The following is a 21837-nucleotide window of genomic DNA, read 5'->3' as shown; positions in this document are numbered from 1 at the left end:
TAAGTGACCTTGCAGGATTATTGTAAGGACTAGAGGTAATGTGTAATTAAAGCACCTAGCATTCTGTCTTGTTTTTATTTTAAGCGTGCCGTCGTAACAGTGTCCCCTTTGTCTGTATAGCTTATTGTTTAGCCCAGGATTGCTCAGAGATTTATTCAAATACTTCAAGCGAGTAAGGTATTCATTCTTTTCTGTTGGATTTGTGTATAGGTTGGGATTCAACCTATTCACATGCACAGGCTCTGACTCTGTTGATTAAGGATGTTGGTTGACTTGGGCCTACTAAGGTCTTTGCTGTACATGTGCACAGACTAACTTCAGTCCTGGGTATTTGGAGAGTTTATGAAGCTCACTATGGCCTTCTCACCTCCCAGAACCTTTGTTAAATATCTGGCTAGTTTGCCTGCTTGTTACTTACCCCAAACAGGCTAACAACCTCAAGCTAACTGAGCTGCTGGCCCTCCATTTTCACTAGCCACTGAAATTACCACTGTAGCTTATACCACTCCAAATCAGGTAAGATCCTTCAAGTAGCAGAGCTTATTGTTTTCACAAACTACCTTGAACTACCCGAGAGGGCTAGGGTGCAGCCCCAAGCAAGATCACAGACTCAGCTCTACTGTGCTTGCTTGAAGTTCAGTAGCTTTCATGAATAAACACATCTCAGTGTGTTGTATGCCTTTGGTCTAATTCCAGAGCATCGTAATGATTGTTTTTTAAAAACTGATTACCCAGTTTTTTAGTTGCTTTTTGGGGAATAGATTTATTTCCTCATTCTGTCATGCAGTTGCTGTTATCGTTTATGTTTTGTTTTTTTTTAAGATTTTATTTATTTATTCATGAGAGACAGAGAGAGAGACAGAGACAGAGGCAGAGGGAGAAGCAGAAGCAGGCTCCCCGTGGAGCAGGGAGCCCGATGTGAGACTCGATTCCAGGACCCTGGGATCATGACCTGAGCTGAAGGCAGAAGCTTAACGACTGAGCCACCCAAGCGTCCCTAGTTTGTTATGTTTTAATGAGATTTAAATAATAAGAAAAGCTCTTGTAGCTTTACCTATGTTGTTGACATTTTCAGTGATATTCATTCCTTTGTGTAAATCTATATTTCCATCTGGTGTCATTTTCCTTCTGCCTGAAAGATTTCCTATAACATTTCTTGTCCTTTGGGTCTTCTGGTGAGAAACTTATTTGGCATTTTTATTTCTAACAACATGTTTATTTTACCTTCATATTTGAAAGATATTTTTGCTGGATGTAGAATTCTAGGTTGGCAGTTTTATTCTTTGAGTATTTTAAAGATGAATAATAATCGCTCTACTCTCTTCTGGTTTGCATTGTTTCCGACGAGGAGTCTATTTTCCCTCTTTGTTCCTCTCTACATAATGCTTTTTCCTTCTTTGTTTGCTTTAAGGTGTTTCTTTTTATCACCGGTTTTGAGTGATATGATTATGTGCCTTTATATGGTTTTTTTGTGTGTGTTTCTTATGCTTGGGTTTGTTGAGCTTCTTAGTTTTGTGATTTTTATAATTTTCATCAAATAACATTTTCTATCTACCTCTTCCTCTCCTTTAGGGAATCTAATGTTACAGACATATTAGGTGCTTGAAATTGTTTCACAGCTCACTAATGCTCCTTTTTTTTTTTTCTTTTTCAGTCTTTTTTTTCCTCTTTGTATTTCATTTTGGATGTTTTCTATTGTTGTCTTCAAGTTCAGTAATCTTTTATTTTGTATTGTTAAAGCTGCCAGTTCCATCTTTTTTGGGGGGGGTGTGATCTCGTTATAATTTTCATCTCTAGAAGTTTGACTTAAGTCTTTTTCTAGATCCTGTATGCCTGTACTTAATTTTTTGAACATCTGGAATATGATCATAGTAACTATTAGAATGTCCTTGTTAGGTAATTCTAACATCTCTATCAGTTCTAGTTCAGTTTCCATTGATTAACTACCCCCTTACTTTGAGTTGTATTTTCCTGCTTCAAGCATGCTTGGTATTTTTAAATTTTTTATTGGATGCCAAATATGATTTTTTCCTTTCTGGATGCTGGATATTTTTGTATTCCTATAAATATTCTTTTTTTTTTTTAAGATTTTTATTTATTTGACAGACACAGCAAGAGAGGGAACACAAGCAGGGGGAGTGGGGGAGGGAGAAGCAGGCTTCCTGCAGAGCAGGGAGCCTGATGCGGGGCTCAATCCCAGGACCCTGGGATCATGACCTGAGCCAAAGGCAGACACTTAATGATTGAGCCACCCAGACACCCCTCCTATAAATATTCTTGAGTTCTGTTACAAGTAAGGCAGTTAATTTACCTAGAAATAGTTTGGTCCTTTCAAGTCTTGCTTTTAAGATTTGTAAGGTGGAACCAAAGTCTTGTTTACTATAGTACTAATTATTCTCCACCACTAAGGCAAGACCCTTCTGAGTACTTGTAATGACTCTGGCCCTATTTGGAATTAGGCCAAACTTCACAGATTAAAGGCACATTTCTTTTCTTTTCTTTTCTTTTTTTTTTTTTTAAGATTTTATTTATTTATTTGACAGAGAGACAGCAAGAGAGGGAACACAAGCAGGGGGAATGGGAAAGGGAAAAGCAGGCTTCCCACAGAGCAGGGAGCCTGACGCGGGGCTCGATCCCAGGACTCTGGGATCATGACCTGAGCCGAAGGCAGACGCTTAAGGACTGAGCCACCCAGGCACCCCTAAAGGCACATTTCTTTACAAGCCTGTTTTTTTTTTTTTTTTTTAAGATTTTATTTATTTATTTGAGAGAGAGAGAATGAGAGACAGAGAGCATGAGAGGGAGGAGGGCCAGAGGGAGAAGCAGACTCCCTGCCGAGCAGGGAGCCCGATGCGGGACTCAATCCCGGGACTCCAGGATCATGACCTGAGCCAAAGGCAGTCGCTTAACCAACTGAGCCACCCAGGCGCCCCTACAAGACTGTTGTTACTTCAGAAACCAGCTTCAAGTTTAGGGGTTCCCAGGCTACCCATACTTCTGACTAACTGGATACAAATGTTAGCATTCCCACTGCCCTCTCAGTTTTGATAATTCCCTGGAATGATTCACGGAACTCAGCAAAGTATACTATACTTGTGATTACAGTTTTATTATAGTAAAGGAAATACAAATCAGGGCCAGTCAAAAGAAGAGACACATAGTACAAGGTCTGAGAGGATCCCACACCAAAGAAGCTTCTGTGTCCTCTGGGACATGTCACCCTGCTGATACATTGATATATAACATGCACAGAGTAAGCACCTGAACTTTTGTGTCCTGACTTTTTATTGGAGATTCCTTACCTAGGCATGATTGATTGAGTCATTGGCCATGTGATTGAACTCAGTCTCCAGCCCCCCTGATATCATGTGCCTTGTTATACCTTTGACAAGGTAATTTTTCTTACTGATTATAATCTGCTTTAGAATGAAAAGGAGATATTTATCCTATAATCTAGTAGCATAAACTAGTATTTATCCTGTAATCTAGTAGCATAAACAAGCAAAAACTAGTAATCTAGTTTTATGGCCTATATCAGTTCACTTATACAAACTTTTAGTGGGTTATCTACGGAAGTGTCTTGCTCTCTATCACCACTGTTAGGGAGGAAATTTTTTTCTCTATCTTTCAAAGATACTTCCAGCTGGTCTAAGAATTAAATTGACATGAAACAGATTAACAGGAGGAAATTAAATTTAATTTTGTATATATGAGAACCTCACATACATGAGGGGTTCAAAGACAGAAAGGTAAAATGAATTATATATGCCATCTTGAGCTAAGGAATGGGATAGGGACCTGGGGCTCCCAAAGGGAGGAGGGCAGTTCACAAGGTAATAAGAATAAGAGCACATGTTTGATAATTAGATGTTTGCCCTACCATACAGATGGGTCACTCAGATAGAATTTATCTCTGGTAATAACTCTAATTCTGAGAAAGCCCCTCAATTTAGATTCTTCTAGGTAGTTTAGACAAGGGCAAAAGTTTCTCTTGAGTCTCAATTGCCTTCAGTTCAAAGTGGCACATTTGGAGGAAACTTATTTTAAACCCCTTAACCCCCTTCTCTGTCTCTAGCTAACTAGGACCTACAATCATATTGATTCTAACACTTTTCCATTGTCTCTCACTCCCCTTGCTTTTCTCTCTCCCTATCTTAAGATTCCATGGTTTCATCATTAAAATCACTTTTTTTTTTTTTTTACATAATTCTAGTTTCTCTCTTTCTCACCCTCTGTTGTGTTGGCCAGCAAAATGTAAACCCTAGTTAAATTTACCTTTCTTAAAAAAATTCATTTTTATTTATATACAGTAAAATTCACCTTTTGTGGAGTATACTTCTAAGAGTTTTGACAAAGGTAAAGAATTATGTTACCACCACTGTTGCAATTAAGATATAGAACAGTTCTGTCACTCCAGAAAATTTGCTAGTGCACCCCATTGATCCTCTGTCCCTATAGTTTTAGCTTTTCTAGACTGTCCTATAATTGGAATTATACAGTACATAGCCTTTTCAGTCTGGCTTTTACTTACCATAATGCATTTGAAATTCATCTGTGTTGTTAGGTATGTTGTTGGGGAGGAAATAATCTTTTTCCTCTACTTAGCTTTGGTTCTTTGGCTGAGGCCCTATAAATTAGACTGGCCAAAGAGTGATTAACGGAGACCTATTTTGGGGTGGCATATTCAATATCAATAGTCCATTCATCTTTATTGCTTTGTAGTGTTCAGTTGTATGTATGAACCACAGTTTATCCATTTACCTGTTGATGGATCTGTGGGTTGTTTCTCATTTTTGGTAACTATGAATAAAGCTGCTGTAAACATTCATGTATGAAATTTTGAGTGAACATTAGTTTTCCTTTCTCTTGGGTAAATAGCTGGAATAGGATAGTTGAGCCATATTGTACATTTAGTGTTACAAAGAACTGTGAAACTCTTCCAACATGCCTCTAGTAGTTTGCATTCACAAGGAATATACAAGAATTCTTTTTTCTTTTTTTTTTGCCAGCACTTGTTCTTTCTCTTTTTTTGTTTTTAATTTTTGCCATTCCAGTAGGAGTTTAGTGGTCTTAATTTTTGTGATTTTAATTTGTATGCTTTTTATGATGAATGATTCAGAGCATTTTTTTTTCATGTGCTAATTTGCCCTCTTTATATCTTCTTTAGCGAATCTTCGGATTTTTGCCCATTTAAAAAATATCTTTTGTTGTTGAGTTTTGAGAGTTTTTCATGTATTCTGAATATAAGTCCAGATTTGTATCACTTGTTATATTTTCTCCCAGCCTATGGTTTATTTTTTTATTCTCTTAATAGTGTCTTTCACAGAACAAAAGTTTTTAACTTTGTTATAGTTCAATTTTCTTTTTAAAGATTTAATTTATTTATTGGAGAGGGAGAGAGAGAGTGCAAAAGCAGGGGGGAAGGGCAGGGGGAGAGAGAGAAGCAGGCTCCCCGCTGAGCAAGGAGCCTGACTCTGGGCTCCATCCCAGGACCCCAGGATCATGACCTGAGCCAAAGGCAGACGCTTAACCGACTGAGCCACCCAGGTACACCTAATGTTCAATTTCTTAATGTTTTTATGGAGCATGCTTTTTATATGATATCTAAGAACTTATTGACTAGAATGACATCATAAATATTTTCTCCCATGTTTCTTTGTAGAAGGCTTATAGTTATATTTTTATGTTTTATATTTAGGTGTATGGTCCATTTTTAGTTAATTTTTGTTGATGATTGTGAGGCATTGTTAGAAGCTCTTTTTTTTTTTTTTTTCCATTTGTATGTCCAATTGTTTCAGTACCATTTGTTGAAAAGACTATCCTTTCGGGCGCCTGGGTGGCTCAGTCGTTAAGCATCTGCCTTCAGCTCAGGTCATGATCCCAGGGTCCTGAGATCGAGTCCCACATCAGGCTCCCTGCTCGGCAGGAAGTCTGCTTCTCCCTCTCCCACTCCCCCTGCTTGTGTTCCTGCTCTCGCTATCTCTCTCTCTGTCAAATAAAAAAAAAAAAAAAAAAAGAAAGAAAGAAAAAAGAAAAGACTATCCTTTCTTTATTTACTTGCCTTTACATCCTTATCAAAAGTCAGTTGGGGGCGTCTGGGTGGCTCAGTTGGTTAAGCGACTGCCTTCGGCTCAGGTCATGATCCTGGAGTCCCGGGATCGAGTCCCACATCGGGCTCCCTGCTCAGCAGGGAGTCTGCTTCTCCCTCTGACCCGCCCCCCTCTCATGCTCTCTCTCTCTCACATAAATAAATAAAATCTTTAAAAAAAAAAAAAGTCAGTTGGGGCACCTGGGTGGCTCAGTCAAAGCAACTGACTATTTTTTTTTTTTTAAGATTTTATTTATTTATCAGAGAGAAAGAGAGAGAGAGAGCATACACAAGCAGGGGAAGCAGCAGGCAGAGGGAGAAGCAGGCTCTCCACTGAGCAGAGAGCCCGATGCAGGGCTTGATCCCAGAACCCTGGGATCATGACCTGAGCCGAAGGCAGACACTTAACGGACTGAGCCACCCAGGCGTCCCACAACTGACTCTTGGTTTCAGCTCAGGTCATGATCTCAGGGTCCTAAGATCAAGCCTCTCATGGGGCTCCATGCAGAGATTCTCCCCCCGCTCACACTCTTTCTCTCTCTAAAATAAATAAATAAAATCTTTAAAAAAAAAAAAAAAAGGTCAATTGACCATACCTGTATGGATCTACTTCTTCCTTCATTGATAGCTTTATCCAGGCCTGAATGTGGATGAAGACTGGTCTCACTTTAGATTCATGACCAGTACCATTAAAGAGGCTCTCAGACTTACCTGGCAATGTTTCCTGGTCCATAACACATTCCTATTCTCATGTTTTCTCAAATTTCCAGTGCCTCTTCTCCTTTTCTCACTTTCAGCTGATGACTCAGCCCCAATTTCCCTGAGTTAATAGAAGTAGTCAGAAGACAGTTTTCACACCGTTCCATCCAACAGCTTACCAGTATCTGTACATTTTCTTTTCTTAGCTCCTAGGACACCTTTCTTTCTTGGTTCTTCTGCAGACTTCTGACTTGCCACTTTCCCCTCCCATCATGTTCTGCCTCTCAGTAAATGGCAATACAGTCTTATAATTGACCAGTCCATATAATTCAGAATTATCTTTGATTCTCTTTTTTTCCACATTCAATCCAGTGACAGATATTATCAGTTACCTCTTCAAAATATATCTAGAATCTGATAACTTCTCACCACCTTTTGAACTGTTAACACTTTGGTCCAAGTTATCACTGTCTCTTGCCTGAATTATTTTTATATGTTTATCTGATCTCCTTTCTTCTATCCTTGTTCCCTTTCTGGCTATTCTTTACAGAGAAGTCAGAGAGATCTGTTAAAGTAGGTCAAAACCTTCTCACAGTAAAGGCAAAGGTCCTTAGGGTGGCCTACAAAACTCTGTGAAATCTAGCTTTGTGCTGTCACTTTGACCAGAACTCCTACCACTCTTGCTCACTTTGCTTCAGCAACACTGGATGTGGTGTGTGCATGTGTATATGTTTTACCCTACAAATATTCATTGAGTGCCTAGGCTGTTCCAGGCATTTGGGATATAACAAGAAGGAAACAAGTGAGGGTACCTACCCTCTTTAGTAGGGTAGTCCCTATCCTCTTTGGAGCTTACTTTAGAGGAGGAGACAGTTAACAAATACAGAAAATGTTAAGTGGTGATAAAGCAGAGTTAATAAGCATTCAAATATTTGTTTAATATTGTATTTAAGGTGTATATGAGACTGTTAGGTCTACTTCCTTATGAGAATTTACAGTCTAATTAGAGAGGTAGAATATACACATTAGGGTTTTCATTATACATTTCCTTATTATTTAAATTAATGAGATGTTTTAATTTTTACATTCTTTCCATTTGTGCTGCTTTTATGACTATAAATCAAATCCTGCCATTTATGAATTCTTTATTCCACTTCAATCTGCTTTTTCCCAGGACTTCAGAAATTACCAGTATACATTGCCAGTAGTTCAAGGTTTGGTGATTGATATGGAAGTTCGGAAAACCAGTATCAAAATTCCCAGCAACAGATACAATGAGGTAAGATTTACCACGAAGGCATACTTTTCATTGTTAAATACACAAGTAAAAATGAAAAATACATGATTATATATAAATATATATTATATATATACAAATTTCATTTTTTAATTGACAGTGAAATCAGTTCATAATACTGTATGACTTAGATCAGTGATGAGGAATTTCATGACAGAAAATCAAGATGTTAGGTTTGTGATTTATTTAGTAATTAGTTGTGTCATTGATTGTGCTTTTGATACCATGAAAATCAGTGATATATTTGCATTTCGATTAAGGTATAAAATTAACTGTGTATCTGTAACATTAGTGGTGGGATCTTTTCATTTTTCCCTCTTCTTGTAAGTATATATTATTTTTGACAATACTTAACATTTAAGCATTAACTCCTGAAATGAATTTTAAGTAAGGTTTCAAAAGCAAATAAATGGTTGCATTTTGGATTAAGCTGTATTTTATAACTATAATGAAATTTTGCATTCTATACACACATTACAGAATTATGTAAACAGTGCTCTTTGCCTATGTGCTATGTGAAGTCTTTTTTTTTTTTTTTCATAAAAATACTTTATTGTTAAAAAAAAAAATGTTGTTAGAAGCAAGGAATTTGGAGCTAAAGTCCTCCACCCATTTTGTCCTGGGAATTCTCAGCTTTCTGCATTTCTCTTCGGTGGCTGCTTAAGATTCTTTAGTTGATCAGAGTGGCTTTAGTTGCAGGTTTTGAACCTATTAAAATGCAGATTTAGTGGAAGGTCAGTAATTCTTTTTTCTTTTTTTAAAATTTAAATTCAATTAACATATAATGTATTATTAGTTTCAGAAGTAGAGTTCAGTGATTCATCAGTCTTATATAATACCCATTGCTCATTACATCATGTGCTTGCCTTAATGTCCATCTCCCAGTTACCTGATCCCCCCTAACCCCCTCCCCTCCAGCAACCCTCAGTTTATTTCCTAAGATTAAAAATCTCTTATTGTTTGTCTCCCTCTCTGATTTAGTCTTGCTTTATTTTTTCCCTCTCTTCCCCTATGATCCTGTTTTGTTTCTTAAATTCCATGTATCAGTGAGATCATATAATAGTCTTTCTCTGATTGATTTATTTCGCTTACTATAACACCCTCTAGTTCCATCCATGTCGTTGCAAATGGCAAGAAAAAAGTCTTTCTTAAATTCAAAAGTTTCTTAAAATTAGTTGTAAAATGTCCAACAATAATCATATGGTTTAAAAGAAAAATGTTATTTTGAAACTTAGTTTGATATAATAATGGTTAAAATTTGTTATTTTATTATCTTTAAAGATTTAATTTATTTGAGAGAGAGAGCACAAGCATGCGTGTTTGCACATGCACACAACCAGGGGGAGTGGCAGGCAGAGGGAGAGGGAGAAGAAGGCTCCCCACTGAGCAAGGAGCCCAATGTGGGACTCCATCTCAGGACCCTGGGATCATGACCTGAGCCGAACGCAGATGCTTAACTGACTGAGCCACCCAGGCATCCCAAAATTTGTTATTTTATTAGAAGGATGGTAAGTCCCCAATTTCTCCTTCCACTATTTCTTGGTATAAAGTGAATTGCCTCCTTCCCTCTCTTTTTTTCATTTTTTTCCTCCTTTCTTTTTTTCCCCTTCATTCAGCCACTTATTCATCATTTATTTGTACACTCAAACATTTTATACTTTCACTTAGAATCACGTAAATGTCTTCTGGATTTATAAACTCAGGAGAATGAATTTTATGAGAATGACCTATGTGAAGAAAGCTTTTACCCATGGCCTTCAATGCAATGGCTTTTTTCAGGACTGTAGAAAATAGTAGCTAGAATGTGTGCTTTATTTTTTTGTGATACAATTAGCAGTTCTTATCTATTAGATAGTCCTACCTTGGAATATCAAATAGTAATAGACTAGGCTAGGTAGTGCCAAATCTTTAAAATGAACTGATTTTTTGTATAATTTGTGCCCTAAATAATCTTAAAAGAGATATGCTTTGAAAACACATTTAGGGGGGTGGGGTGGGAGGGATGGGGTGACTGGGTGATAGACACTGGGGAGGGTATGTGCTCTGGTAAGCACTGTGAATTGTGCAAGACTGTTGAATCTCAGATCTGTACCTCTGAAACAAATAATGCAATATATGTTAAGAAAAAAAAGAAGAAGAAGAAGGTAGCGGGAGGGGAAGAATGAAGGGGGGGAAATCGGAAGGGTAGACGAACCATGAGAGACGATGGACTCTGAAAAACAAACAGGGTTCTAGAGGGGAGAGGGGTGGGAGGATGGGTTAGCCTGGTGGTGGGTATTGAGGAGGGCACATTCTGCATGGAGCACTGGGTGTTATGCACAAACAATGAATCATGGAACACTTCATCTAAAACTAATGATGTAATGTATGGGGATTAACATAATAAAAAAACACATTTATTTCTCAAATTTGAACTTTCATTTTTTATTTCACAAACATTTATTAAGTATATTCTGTGATATGAAATACAAAGATGAGTTAAGAACATGATGCTTGCCTTCTGGGAGCTTATTGTCCAGAAGTAAGATAATCAGATGTCCTCTTCAAGCAGGTAATAAACATTGCTATCCTTGGTGTTTGCAAGATGGTGCTTGGGAATTGGATCTGTTTATAAAAGTATATCTGTAAAGAGCTATGAGGCCTCCATAGTTATTTCAGTACTGACCTAGGACATTTATGACAACAACTGCCATTCATATTACCTGTCTTTATCTGCCTCCTAGGTTTATGGTTGTGCAGGTTCAGATATCTTTTTTCAAAAACAGTAACTGTATTTCTTCTTGTTTATTGCATTTCATTTTCAATAAAATTTACCAACTATATATTACTTATTTTTCTTATTTGATTTAGCAGAATGACTTCCCTTCTAACTCAATTTTTATTTCAACTCATATTTTATGTTTGTTTATTTCAATTCAGTTCAGTGTTTCTCTCTCAGTCTTGGACATCTGAATTGTATTGGTAATAATTCGTCACCTTGTAGTTGAAAAAAAGTAATTTCTTATATATTATTTACTCATGATAATATTCCATTTTTCCTTTTATTTACTTTTCTTTATTGGTACCCATAGTCTTCCTTATTTTCTAGACTGTGTTCTCTTTTGCTCTAAGCCTTTGCACAAGCTGTTTCCTTATTGATGCACACTTTCCCTGTTCATTACCTGCCTCTCACTCATTTTTCAGGTGTCAGCTTAGATGATAGATAAGCTTTTAGTTATCTCACAACTGGGGTGACTCTCCCTGTTATAAACATCTCTAGAATTCTACACATACTGTGTGTGTAATGCTCATTATATTTGTAATTCCTTCTTCAGACTTATTTCAATGAGGAACTATGTCTGTCTTGTTTACCACTGTATCATTAGCAGACGGCCTAGTTAAGAGTAATTGCACGAGAAATATCTATTGAATGAAGACATGAAACAGAACTAGTATAGATAAAACAATGTGAAAACAAGTGCTGAAACTTATGTAAGTTTACTAAAAGTTTAGAGAAAGGAGAGCTCTAGTAAATGGAGCAGTCAGGAATGTTCCTTTATTTCCTGTTGATCCTGAATCCTAACAGCCAGAGCAGCATGTTCCATGTAGGACAGGTTTGTAAATGTTCATGTAAATGTCTTAAAGTGTAAATTAATAAAAGATTTGAAATGGACAGTGAATGATGTTTAGGCACTAGAAAGAGAAGGGTGGAAAATAACAAGTGAAAAGGGTGATAGATGGCCTGCAGGAAAAAAAGGCAGGAAAGCACCAGGAATGGACATGTTTTGAAAGGAAGATAGAAGACAACAACCTGCCCAGTGAAGAAGAGGCTCAAGTAGACAGTAAAGTTGTACAAAGAGACTGCTGGGTTTTCAAAGGCCTTCAGAAATCAGGCAAAGGAATCTAGAGTTTAATATGATAATCTGTAAATAGATTGTATAGGTTCTAAAGCAGAGAAGTGACTTAATCAAAGGGAGCTTTAGAAACCTGAGTTTTGGCAGCTGTATGTAAACTGTGGAGAGAGGAGGCCACTAAGGAAAGATTTTAAGCTTAGAAAGCTAGAAGACAGTACTCCTGACAGCATAGAAAATTTAATAAGTGAAGTAGTCTTTGTATATAAATTCTCTGATCTCCTTCATCAAGGCCACTCAAGCTCTCTGTTGGTTTAGGTAACCCTACTCATGTTACAATGATGAGATTATTTTGATCATTGTATTAACTAACATGTGTTTAGTTATAACATTTATTGAAGGTATACTATGTAGCAGGAACTATATATTTTTACACTATCTATGTGAGATTAGTATGTTCAATTCCTTTTAATAGGTGAGGGTATTAAGGCATAGAACTAGCAGGTGGTGAAGCCATAATCAAACCCAGGCAGTCTGATTCCAATGTCCTTACTCCTAGCCACTATACTAAACTGATTTTTATAGACATCATTTTAACAGTTATCAGTATGACTTTAGGGCTAACTTTAGGGCCTTACAGAGGTAATCAAATTAAAATGAAGCCATTAGAATGAGCCCTAATCCAGTATAACTGATGTCCTTATAAGAAGGGGAAATTTGGACCCAGACACTCACAAAGGGAAGATGATGTAGAGAGACATAAGGAGAAGATGACCACCTACAAGTCAAGGAGAGAAGCCCAGAACAAATCCTTCTTTTATAGCCCTCAGATGGAACCAGTTCTGCCAACATCTTGATTTTGGACTTACAGCCTCCAGAACTGTGAGACGATAAATTTCTGTTGTTTAAGCCACATCCACTTTGTGATACATTGTTATAGCAGTTCTGGCACATTCACACACAGGTCCACTTTAAATAGCTAAACTTCAAAAAAAATAAGTTAAAAAAAGAAAGAGGGGCGCCTGGGTGGCTCAGTCGTTAAGCGTCTGCCTTTGGCTCAGGTCATGATCCCGGGGTCCTGGGATCGAGCCCCGCATCGGGCTCCTTGCTCTGCGGGGAAGCCTGCTTCTCCCTCTCCCACTCCCCCTGCTTGTGTTCCCTCTCTCGCTATGTCTCTCTCTGTCAAATAAATAAAAAAAATCTTTAAAAAAAAAAAGAAAAGAAAAGAAAAAGGGCAGTGGGACAGAGAAGTTGAGCTCTGTGATTGCCCTACTTTACTGTCTGGTGTTTCCAGGCCATCGTGCAGGTAAGGGAAACCCATACTGAACCTAAAGGTCTCCCTGGGTTGAAGAGAGAGTTGAGAATGTAGGGAGGTCATGATGGCTAGAATTTGCAAACCAGATTACTCGAAATAAAAGAACTATGGAGATATATAGGAGGTTCCCACTGTATCTTCAGCTGACTACTAATCAGTGTATGTATGTGAGAAAAGCACTGGAAGGATACATATAAAACAATTCCCACAGGGCCAGGCATAGTTTGTATTCTTACCAACTAGAGTGAACTAGGGGCAGATTATTCCTACTGAGCCAAGTTATCCATAAGTTCAGGCTGCCCTGATCCTACCTATCAAGCTTAAGAGAAAGGCTTTTAATACGATCAAGGCACAAGCATGTTAAGGACAGACATGGAAAATATCAAAAAGACCCAAATCAGACTTCAAGAAATGAAAATGACAATGAAATGAAAAATATGCTGGATGAAATTAATGGTAGATTAGACACTGCTGAAGAAGGAATTAGTAAATTTAAAAACATAGCAATAGAAAGTATCCAAAATGAGACACAAAGAGAAAAGACTTAAAAATTAAATGAACATGGGCATCTGGGTGGCTCACATGGTTAAGCGTCTGCCTTTGGCTCAGGTCATGATCCTAGGGTCCTGGGATCGAGTACCCTACCCCATCAGGCTCCCGGCTCAGTGGGGAGCCTGCTTCTCCCTCTGTCTCTCTCTCTGTCTCTTATGAATAAATAAATAAAATCTTAAAAAAAAAATTAAATGAACAGCACATGATTGAACTGTGGGAGATGTTAGGTGGCCTAGCACTATAATTGAAGTCCTCATAGGAGAGAAGAAGTGAGTAAACAACAAATATTTGAAAACTCAGTGGTGAAAAATTTTATAAATTAGAAGTATTAAACCCATATATTCAAGAAGCTCAATGAATTCCAGTTGCAGAAAACATGAGAACTACATTAAGGAACATTATAGTTATCTTAATCAAACTGCTTAACACCAGAGCTAAAGAACCTTAAAAGCAAGTAGAGAAAAAAAATCCACATTATATGCTGAGGAACAATTACAAGAATGACAGCAGACTACTTATCAAAACAATTCAAGCCGTAAGACAGTACAGTAAATCTTTAATGTACTGGAAAAAAACCATCAACTTATACCCAGTAAAAATGTTTCAAAAAGCAAAATGCCTTTTCAGAAATATAAGAGCTAAAAGAATCTATTACCAGTAGACCTATTGTATAAGAAGTGTTAAAGGAGGATGCCTGGGTGGCTCAGTTGTTAAGCATTTGCCTTCGGCTCAGGTCATGATCCCAGAGTCCTGGGATCGAGCCCCGCATCGGGCTCCCTGCTCCGCAGGAAAGCCTGCTTCTCCCTCTCCCACTCCCCCGCTTGTGTTCCCTCTCTTGCAGTCTCTCTCTGTCAAATAAATAATCTTTAAAAAAAAATTGAGGTGCTGATTCTAAAATTTATGTGGAGATACAAGGAACCTAGAATAACTAAAACAACTTTTTTTTTTTTTTAAGATTTTATTTGAGAGCAAGAGCATGAATGAGGGGGTGGGGGAAGTGGAGGGTCAGAGGAAGAGTAAGAAGCAGACTTCCTGCTGAGCAGGGAGCCCGATGCGGGGCTCAATCCCAGGACCCTGGGATCATGACCTGAGCTGAAGGCAGATGCTTAACTGACTGAGCCACTCAGGTGCCCCTAGCCAAAACAACTTTGGAAAAAGAACATAATTCAAGGAGTTACACCAACTGATCTTAAGGCTTATTTTAAAGGTAGAATAATCAAGACGGTATTATTTTGCTGTAAATATATATGTATAGGTCAATGGAAGAGTAGAGAGTGATTTCAAATGCTGTTTTTATGGGAGTATACACATGGCACAATTCATCAGATTATACGTTTTAAATATGTACATTTTGTCAATTTTAAATATAATTGTAAAATACCAATTTTTTTTTTTTAAGTAATGTAGTGGACATTCAAACTGTTACCAGGTCACCGTGGGAATAGAGCCAAAAAATTAACCTAGTATCAAAAATCTCAAGTCTCAAAGTTTTGTTAATCCTTTATTCAGTACCAAGGAATAGAGAAATTTATGTTGGTTGTAATATAATGCAAGAGTCTGTGAAATTATATGTCTGTACAATTCCCCATCTAGTATAATTTAGGCTGAATGGCCTCTTGAGATTCCTTCCCACTCTACGATACTAAAATAGGAGTTTTGGTTATTTTAATTCAAGGCTACACATATTCTTCAGAGAAATGTGAACTTACAAAAGCATAATTTCAGAGGTTCATTGTAGCACTAGCAAGAACAGATGTCCCCAAAATCTGTTTGATAGTCCTTTTTTCAAAAAAATGAAAGGAGTTGCAAATCCAACAATAGATTAAAAAAATTATTAACCAAAAAAAAAATTATTCACCATGATCAAGTAGGATTTATTCCTGGGATGCAAAGGTGGTTCAGTATTCATAAATCAATGTGATATATCACATCAACAAGAGAAAGGATAAAAATCGTATCACTTCAATTAGATGCAGAAAAAGCATTTGACAAAGTACAACATCTACTCATGATAAAAACCCGCAACAAAGTAGGTGTAGAGGGAATGTACCACAGGACTTGAACATGGGTGCTAGCTTCTGGACACAGTTGAACTCCAGCTGATGGGCAGGATATTTATATTGTTCCAGAATAGCTCCAGGAAAGGATATTCTTCCCTGTTCCATCATTACTCAGTTCAGTTCTATTTCTGTTCCTTCACTCATGGTTTTCTCTTTATCCAAAGTGTTCTTCCTTTGTACCTGATTTCATAGCCAATGAAAATGTTTTACCTTTTAGGAAACCTTCCTAGAATTCTCCATCCCCCAGACAGTATCGCTCTTTCTTTCTTCTGTTTACTGGTATAGCCGATGAATATGAAACCCCTTCTGCTCTGAATTTTGAGTCCTCTGAGGGCAGAGAGTGTATCTTTCTTTCTTCATTGTATCTCTAGTGCAGTGCTTTCATAAATTTTCCATGTCTCCGCCGTATCTTTCTACCTAAAGTCATTGTCAATCACTTGATAAATGTGTATAGAATTAAATCGTTAAAACTTATTTTATTAGGTACCTAATCTATGTGACACTGTAAATGTATGTGAACCAAAAAAATTCACCCATTCCTCCAACACAATCATTCCTAGAATTGTATTCTTTTAACTGGCTTTTAAGGATTCTCTTCGTGGATGGTTAAACTCCGGGGGTGGGAAACACAGGAAGATAAAGCTTCTGTACTGCTTCACTTGATATGTTAAAATAGTCTTTTTTTTAAATTTCATTTTATTATGTTATGTTAATCACCATACGTCATTAGTTTTTGACGTAGTGTTCCATGATTCATTGTTTACGTATAACACCCAGTGCTCCATGCAGAACGTTCCCTCTTTAATACCCATCACCAGGCTAACCCATCCCCGCCCCCCTCCCCTCTAAAACCCTCAGTTTGTTTCTCAGAGTCCATAGTCTTTCATGGTTTGTCTCCCCCTTTTGAGGTAAGACCCGGGTAGCATTTAGCTCAGTTCCTGGCTTGAGGTTGACACTCCACAGATGTTAGCTGTTTTGCACATACTGTTGTCACAGCAATTGTTTCCTTGCCTTTTATCAGTATGTCATTTTCACTAATTCGTGAGCACTTAGGAAGGGTCTGTATCCCATTATCTCCTAAGAGGTACTTGGTTGAATTACTTGCTCCTGATTTTTAGGTTGCTTTACAATTTTATAAGCAAAGTGGAGGAAACAAGCATACAAATTTTAGTTGCAAACACTTCATCAGTACTTATTATGTTCTGGTGCTGTTCTAAGCACTTTTTATTTATTTAACTCTCAACTGTATGAAATAGTTACTTTTATTATCCTCTCTACAGAGGAGGCAACTGAGACGCAGAGAAATCAAGTAACTTGCCCAAAGGCACACAGAGAGTTAGGGGCAAAGCCAGGAAATGCCGGCAGTCTGGCTTGGGTCCTTGCTCTTAATCATAATCCAAAGCTGAATGTTGATGGTGCAGTATAAGAAGTACAAACAGTGTGCTATGGCAGTTCAAAGAAGGAAGCAGTCACATTGGTGTCTGGGAATTAAAGAAGGCTACATGCAGGAATTGGTATTTTTACTAGGCCTTGTTTTGGGGGGTAGTGTTTTCAGATGCTTGGATATGGGGGATGAAAGGGAAGGCTAAAGAGCTCAGAGATGGGAAATGGTAGCACATCAAGAAGTAGTCCTGCAAATAAGGATATGGTAGGAAGGGAAGCAAGACAGGAAAGTTGGTTTGGAGTAAAACCATGGGAAGCTAGTTATTTTGAGCAGAGGACAGGGTAGAAAAGATTGACATGATCAGCACTGTGCTTTGGTAATTATGGAAACATTGTGTGGAATGGATCAGAACTGACAGAGACTGACTGCAGAAAAACCAGTTATAAGGTTATTATGATGTCCAGAAAAGAGGTAGTTGTATCTTGAACTCTGGGGAAGATAGGGATATATAAAGGAGATACTACAGAGTTTGAATCGATAGAGCAGAGAAATAGCACAACTAGAAAGTTGAGTATTATATCATCATATGACAAATGTAACATTTTATGGTTAGCAAAGTCTTTTGAATATTTGGGAAACTCTTCTCTTGGTGTAAATGAGCATGATTTTAAGAAGGTAAAAGTGGGGGCACCTGGGTGGCTGAGTCATTAAACGGCTGCCTTTGGCTCAGGTCATGATTCCAGGGTCCTGGGATCAAGCCCCACATTGGGCTCCCCGCTCAGCGGGAATCCTGCTTCTCCCTCTCCCATTCCCCCTGCTTGTGCTCCTGCTCTTGCTATCTCTCTCTCTGTCAAATAAATAAATAAAATCTTTAAAAAAAAAAAAAAAAGGTAAAACTGTTCATTTATAAAGAAGTATGAAGTTTGTTTACCTCATTTGGCTTGAAATTGACATCTGGGGAAATTATTTCTTAGAAGCTAGCTAATTTATTTAGAATGTCTGAATTGAGAATATTTCTTAATCTGCTTAGTGTAGACAAATTTAGAAATCACTTTACCCTAATGATTTGGAAAAAATGATAGATATAACATTCTTTAAAATTGCTATGTGGGAGCACCTGACTGGCTCAGTCAGTAGAGCATTCGACTCTTGATCTCGGGATCTTGTGTTTGAGCCCCGTTTTGGGGATAGAGTTTACTTTAAAAAAAAATTCTATGTGATTATATCAGTTTCTTCATGTGATACAAATGTAAATTGCAAATGAGAACCTAAATTAGTGTTTTAGTTGACTTTGCTAAATAGGAATCTTCCTGCTGACTTATCCTGTTTGCAGAAAATTTACTTAAGAGTAATCTTTGGAAAACTCTGACGGAAGTGGTTTGAATTAATGAGGTTGATAAATATCAGTGTGAGAGGAATATTCAGTTATTATTTGGATGCTTCTGGTGATACAGTAAAATATTAAGACACTAACTCTGCAAGAGTTATAAATATAAAAAAGTAAAGCCAGGAGATGATGATATCTTAGAATTGTATTGATATAATATCTAGGAATAAATTTAACCAAGGAGGTAAAAGAAAACTACAAAACATTGCTGAAAGAAATGAAGAAAACCTAAATAAATGGGAAGGCATCTCATGTTCATGGATTGGAAGACTTAGTATTGTTAAGGTGTCAGTATTATTCAGAGTGGATCTACAGATCCAGTGCAATCCCTATCAAAATTCCAGTGGCCTTTTTTTTTTTTTTTCCAGAAAAGAGGAAGCCAGTACTCAAATTCTTTTGGAATTGCAAGGGCCTCCAAAGCCAAAATAATCTTGTATAAGAACAAATTTGGAGGAGTCACACTTCCCAATTTCAAAACTTACTGCAAGACTACAGTAATCAAAATAGTGTGGTACTAGCATGGAACAGACTTAAGAATCCAGAAGTAAATCTATACATTTATGGTCAGTTGATTTTGACAAGGGTGCCAAGACCATTTAATGATGAATGAATAGCCTTCAGCAAATGGTGTGAGGACAACTGGATTTCCACATGTAAAAGAATGAAATTGTATCCCTACTTCACAGAGATGAGCAAAGAGGGGGGAAAAGAAAGAAACAAATGAAAAAACAGACTCTTAATTATAGAGAACAGGGAACAAACTGATGGTTACCAGAGGGGACATGGGTGGGAGGTAGGTTAAATAGGTGATGGGGATAAAGGAGTGCACTTGTGATGAGCGCTGGGTGATATATGGAATTGTTGAATCATGATATCGTACACCTGAAACTAATAAAACACTGTGTATTTTTAAAAAATGGGTAGTGGACTTGGGGGACCTGGGTGGCTCAGTCAGTTGAGTGTCTGACTCTAGGTTTCAGCTCAGGTCATGATCTCGGGGTTGTGGGATCCAACCGCTCATGGGGCTCTCAGCATGGAATCTGCTTGAGATCCTCTCCTCCCTCTGCCCCTCCCCCTGCTTGCTTGCTTTCTCTCTCTCAAATAAGTATATTTGAGAGATACTTGAGAGAGAGAGTGAGAGAAAGCATGAGTGGGGCGGTAGAGGCAAAGGGAGAGGGAGAAACATGTTCCCCACTGAGCATGGAGCCCAACACAGGGCTCGATCCCAAGACCCTGGGATCATGACCTGAGCCGAAGGCAGCTGCTTAACCGACTGAGTCACCCAGGCACTCCTAAATAAAATCTTTTTTTAAAAAAAATTAATGGCAAAGGACTTATTATTTTTTTTTAAAGATTTTATTTATTTATTAGAGAGAGATTGAGAGAGAGAGAGCATGAGAGGGGGGAGGGCCGGGAGGGTCAAAGGGAGAAGCAGACTCCCTGCCGAGCAGGGAGCCCGATGCGGGACTCAATCCAGGGACTCCAGGATCATGACCTGAGCCGAAGGCAGTCGCTTAACCAGCTGAGCCACCCAGGCGCCCAATGGCAAAGGACTTAAATAGACATTTCTTCAAAGAAGATATTCAGATGGCCAACAAGCAAATGAAAAGATGCTTAACATCATTAGTCATTAGGGAAATGCAAATCAAAACTACAATGAGGCACTGCTTCACACCTAGGATGGCTATAAAACCACAACAGAAAATAAGGTTGTAGAGAAATTGGGCCCCTTGTATGTTGTTGGTGAAAGTATAAAAAATGGTTCATCCACTGTGAAAAACAGTTTGGCAACTCCTCAAAAAGTTAGACGTAGAATTACTGCGTGGCCCTGCAGTTCCACCTCCAGGCATATACCCCAAAGAACTGAAAATATTTACCCAAATAAGTACATCCACACATACATTTATAGTAGCACTATTCACAGTAGTCAAAAGGTGAGCATAGCTGAAATGTGCATGGATGGATGGATGGATAAACAAACTCTGATGCATGTATATGTAGGTGTATATTGTATGTGTGTGTGTGTGTATACACACACACATACAAACACATGGAGTATTATTCAGCCATAAAAAGAAGTGAAGTACTGATACATGCTACACCATAGATGAGCTTCCAGAACATTATGTAAGTGAAAGAAGCCAGACACAATGGTCATGTATTATATGGTCCCATTTGTGTGAAGTAGCCAGAATAAAATCATACAGAATGCAGATTGGTGGTTAGGATTGGGGAGTGGGAAGAAACCAGTTAGAGGAAGGTTTTTTACTTTGGAGTGATGGAAGTGTTTTGGAACTAGATAAAGGTTATTATTGCACAGCATTGTGAATGTATTAGATGCCACTGAATTGTTCACTTTGAAGTGGTTAATTTTATGTATGTGAATTTCACCTCACATTATTTTGTTTTGAGTGTGTTGATACAGGAATATAAAAGGCATCAGAACACTCATCTGGTATTTTTCACACTGTAGTACTGCAGTTTGTAATGTAAGAGGAAGAGGGGAGTAAAACAAGTTTTGGACTAGGTTTTTGAAAGGTTAAAGCCATTTAAAGGATTGAATCAGAAAGGTGGACATGGGAACGAAAAAACAAATTATCACTATCCTGTTTCAATTAGAAGCCAGAGTTCAGCACCAAGATAATGTAAGTTCAGATTTGCTTACTAGATACAAAATGGTGGCCTGTTTTTTCAGTTTAGGTTCAGAGTTATTATCTTAAATCATTTGATAAGAACAAAGCATTTATTGAAGAGACTTCTTTCCATTAGATACTCTTTCCTGCTTTGTCAAAGATTAGTTGACCATAGAGTTGAGGGTCCATTTCTGGGCTCTCTGTTCTGTTCCATTGATCTAAGTGTCTGTTTTTGTGCCAGTACCATACTGTCTTGATGATGACAACTTTGTAATAGAGCTGGAAGTCCGGAATTGTGATGCCACCAGCTTTCATTTTCTTTTTCAAGATTGCTTTGGCTACTGGGGGTCTTTTGTGGTTCCATGCACATTTTAGGATTGCTCTAGCTCTGTGAAAAATGCTGGTGGCATTTTGATAAGGATTGCATTAAATATGTAGATTGCTTTGGGTAGTATGGACATTTTAACAATATTTGTTCTTCCAGTCCATGAGCATGGAATGCTTTTCCATTTCTTTGTGTCATCTTCAATTTCTTTCATAAGTGTTCTGTAACACTTATGATATCTTTTACCTCTTTGGTTAGGTTTATTCC

General features: G+C 37.8%; 1 protein-coding gene across 2 annotated transcripts in view; it reads left to right on the top strand.

Annotated features, from left to right (window-relative positions):
• The window catches only part of ZFYVE9 (zinc finger FYVE-type containing 9), a 192798-nt gene that overhangs the window by 153848 nt on the left and 17113 nt on the right, over positions 1-21837 (top strand). For both annotated transcript variants that reach the window (XM_035018558.1, XM_035018557.1), the window contains one exon: positions 7962-8066. In XM_035018558.1, coding sequence (XP_034874449.1) covers positions 7962-8066 — 105 coding nt within the window. The remainder of the gene's footprint in view (positions 1-7961; positions 8067-21837) is intronic.

Source organism: Mirounga leonina, unplaced genomic scaffold (assembly GCF_011800145.1).
Source record: "Mirounga leonina isolate KUSES-001 unplaced genomic scaffold, KU_Mleo_1.0 Mir_173, whole genome shotgun sequence".
In the NCBI taxonomy this organism is placed as follows: domain Eukaryota; kingdom Metazoa; phylum Chordata; class Mammalia; order Carnivora; family Phocidae; genus Mirounga; species Mirounga leonina.
This window is presented reverse-complemented; position numbering and strand designations above follow the sequence as displayed.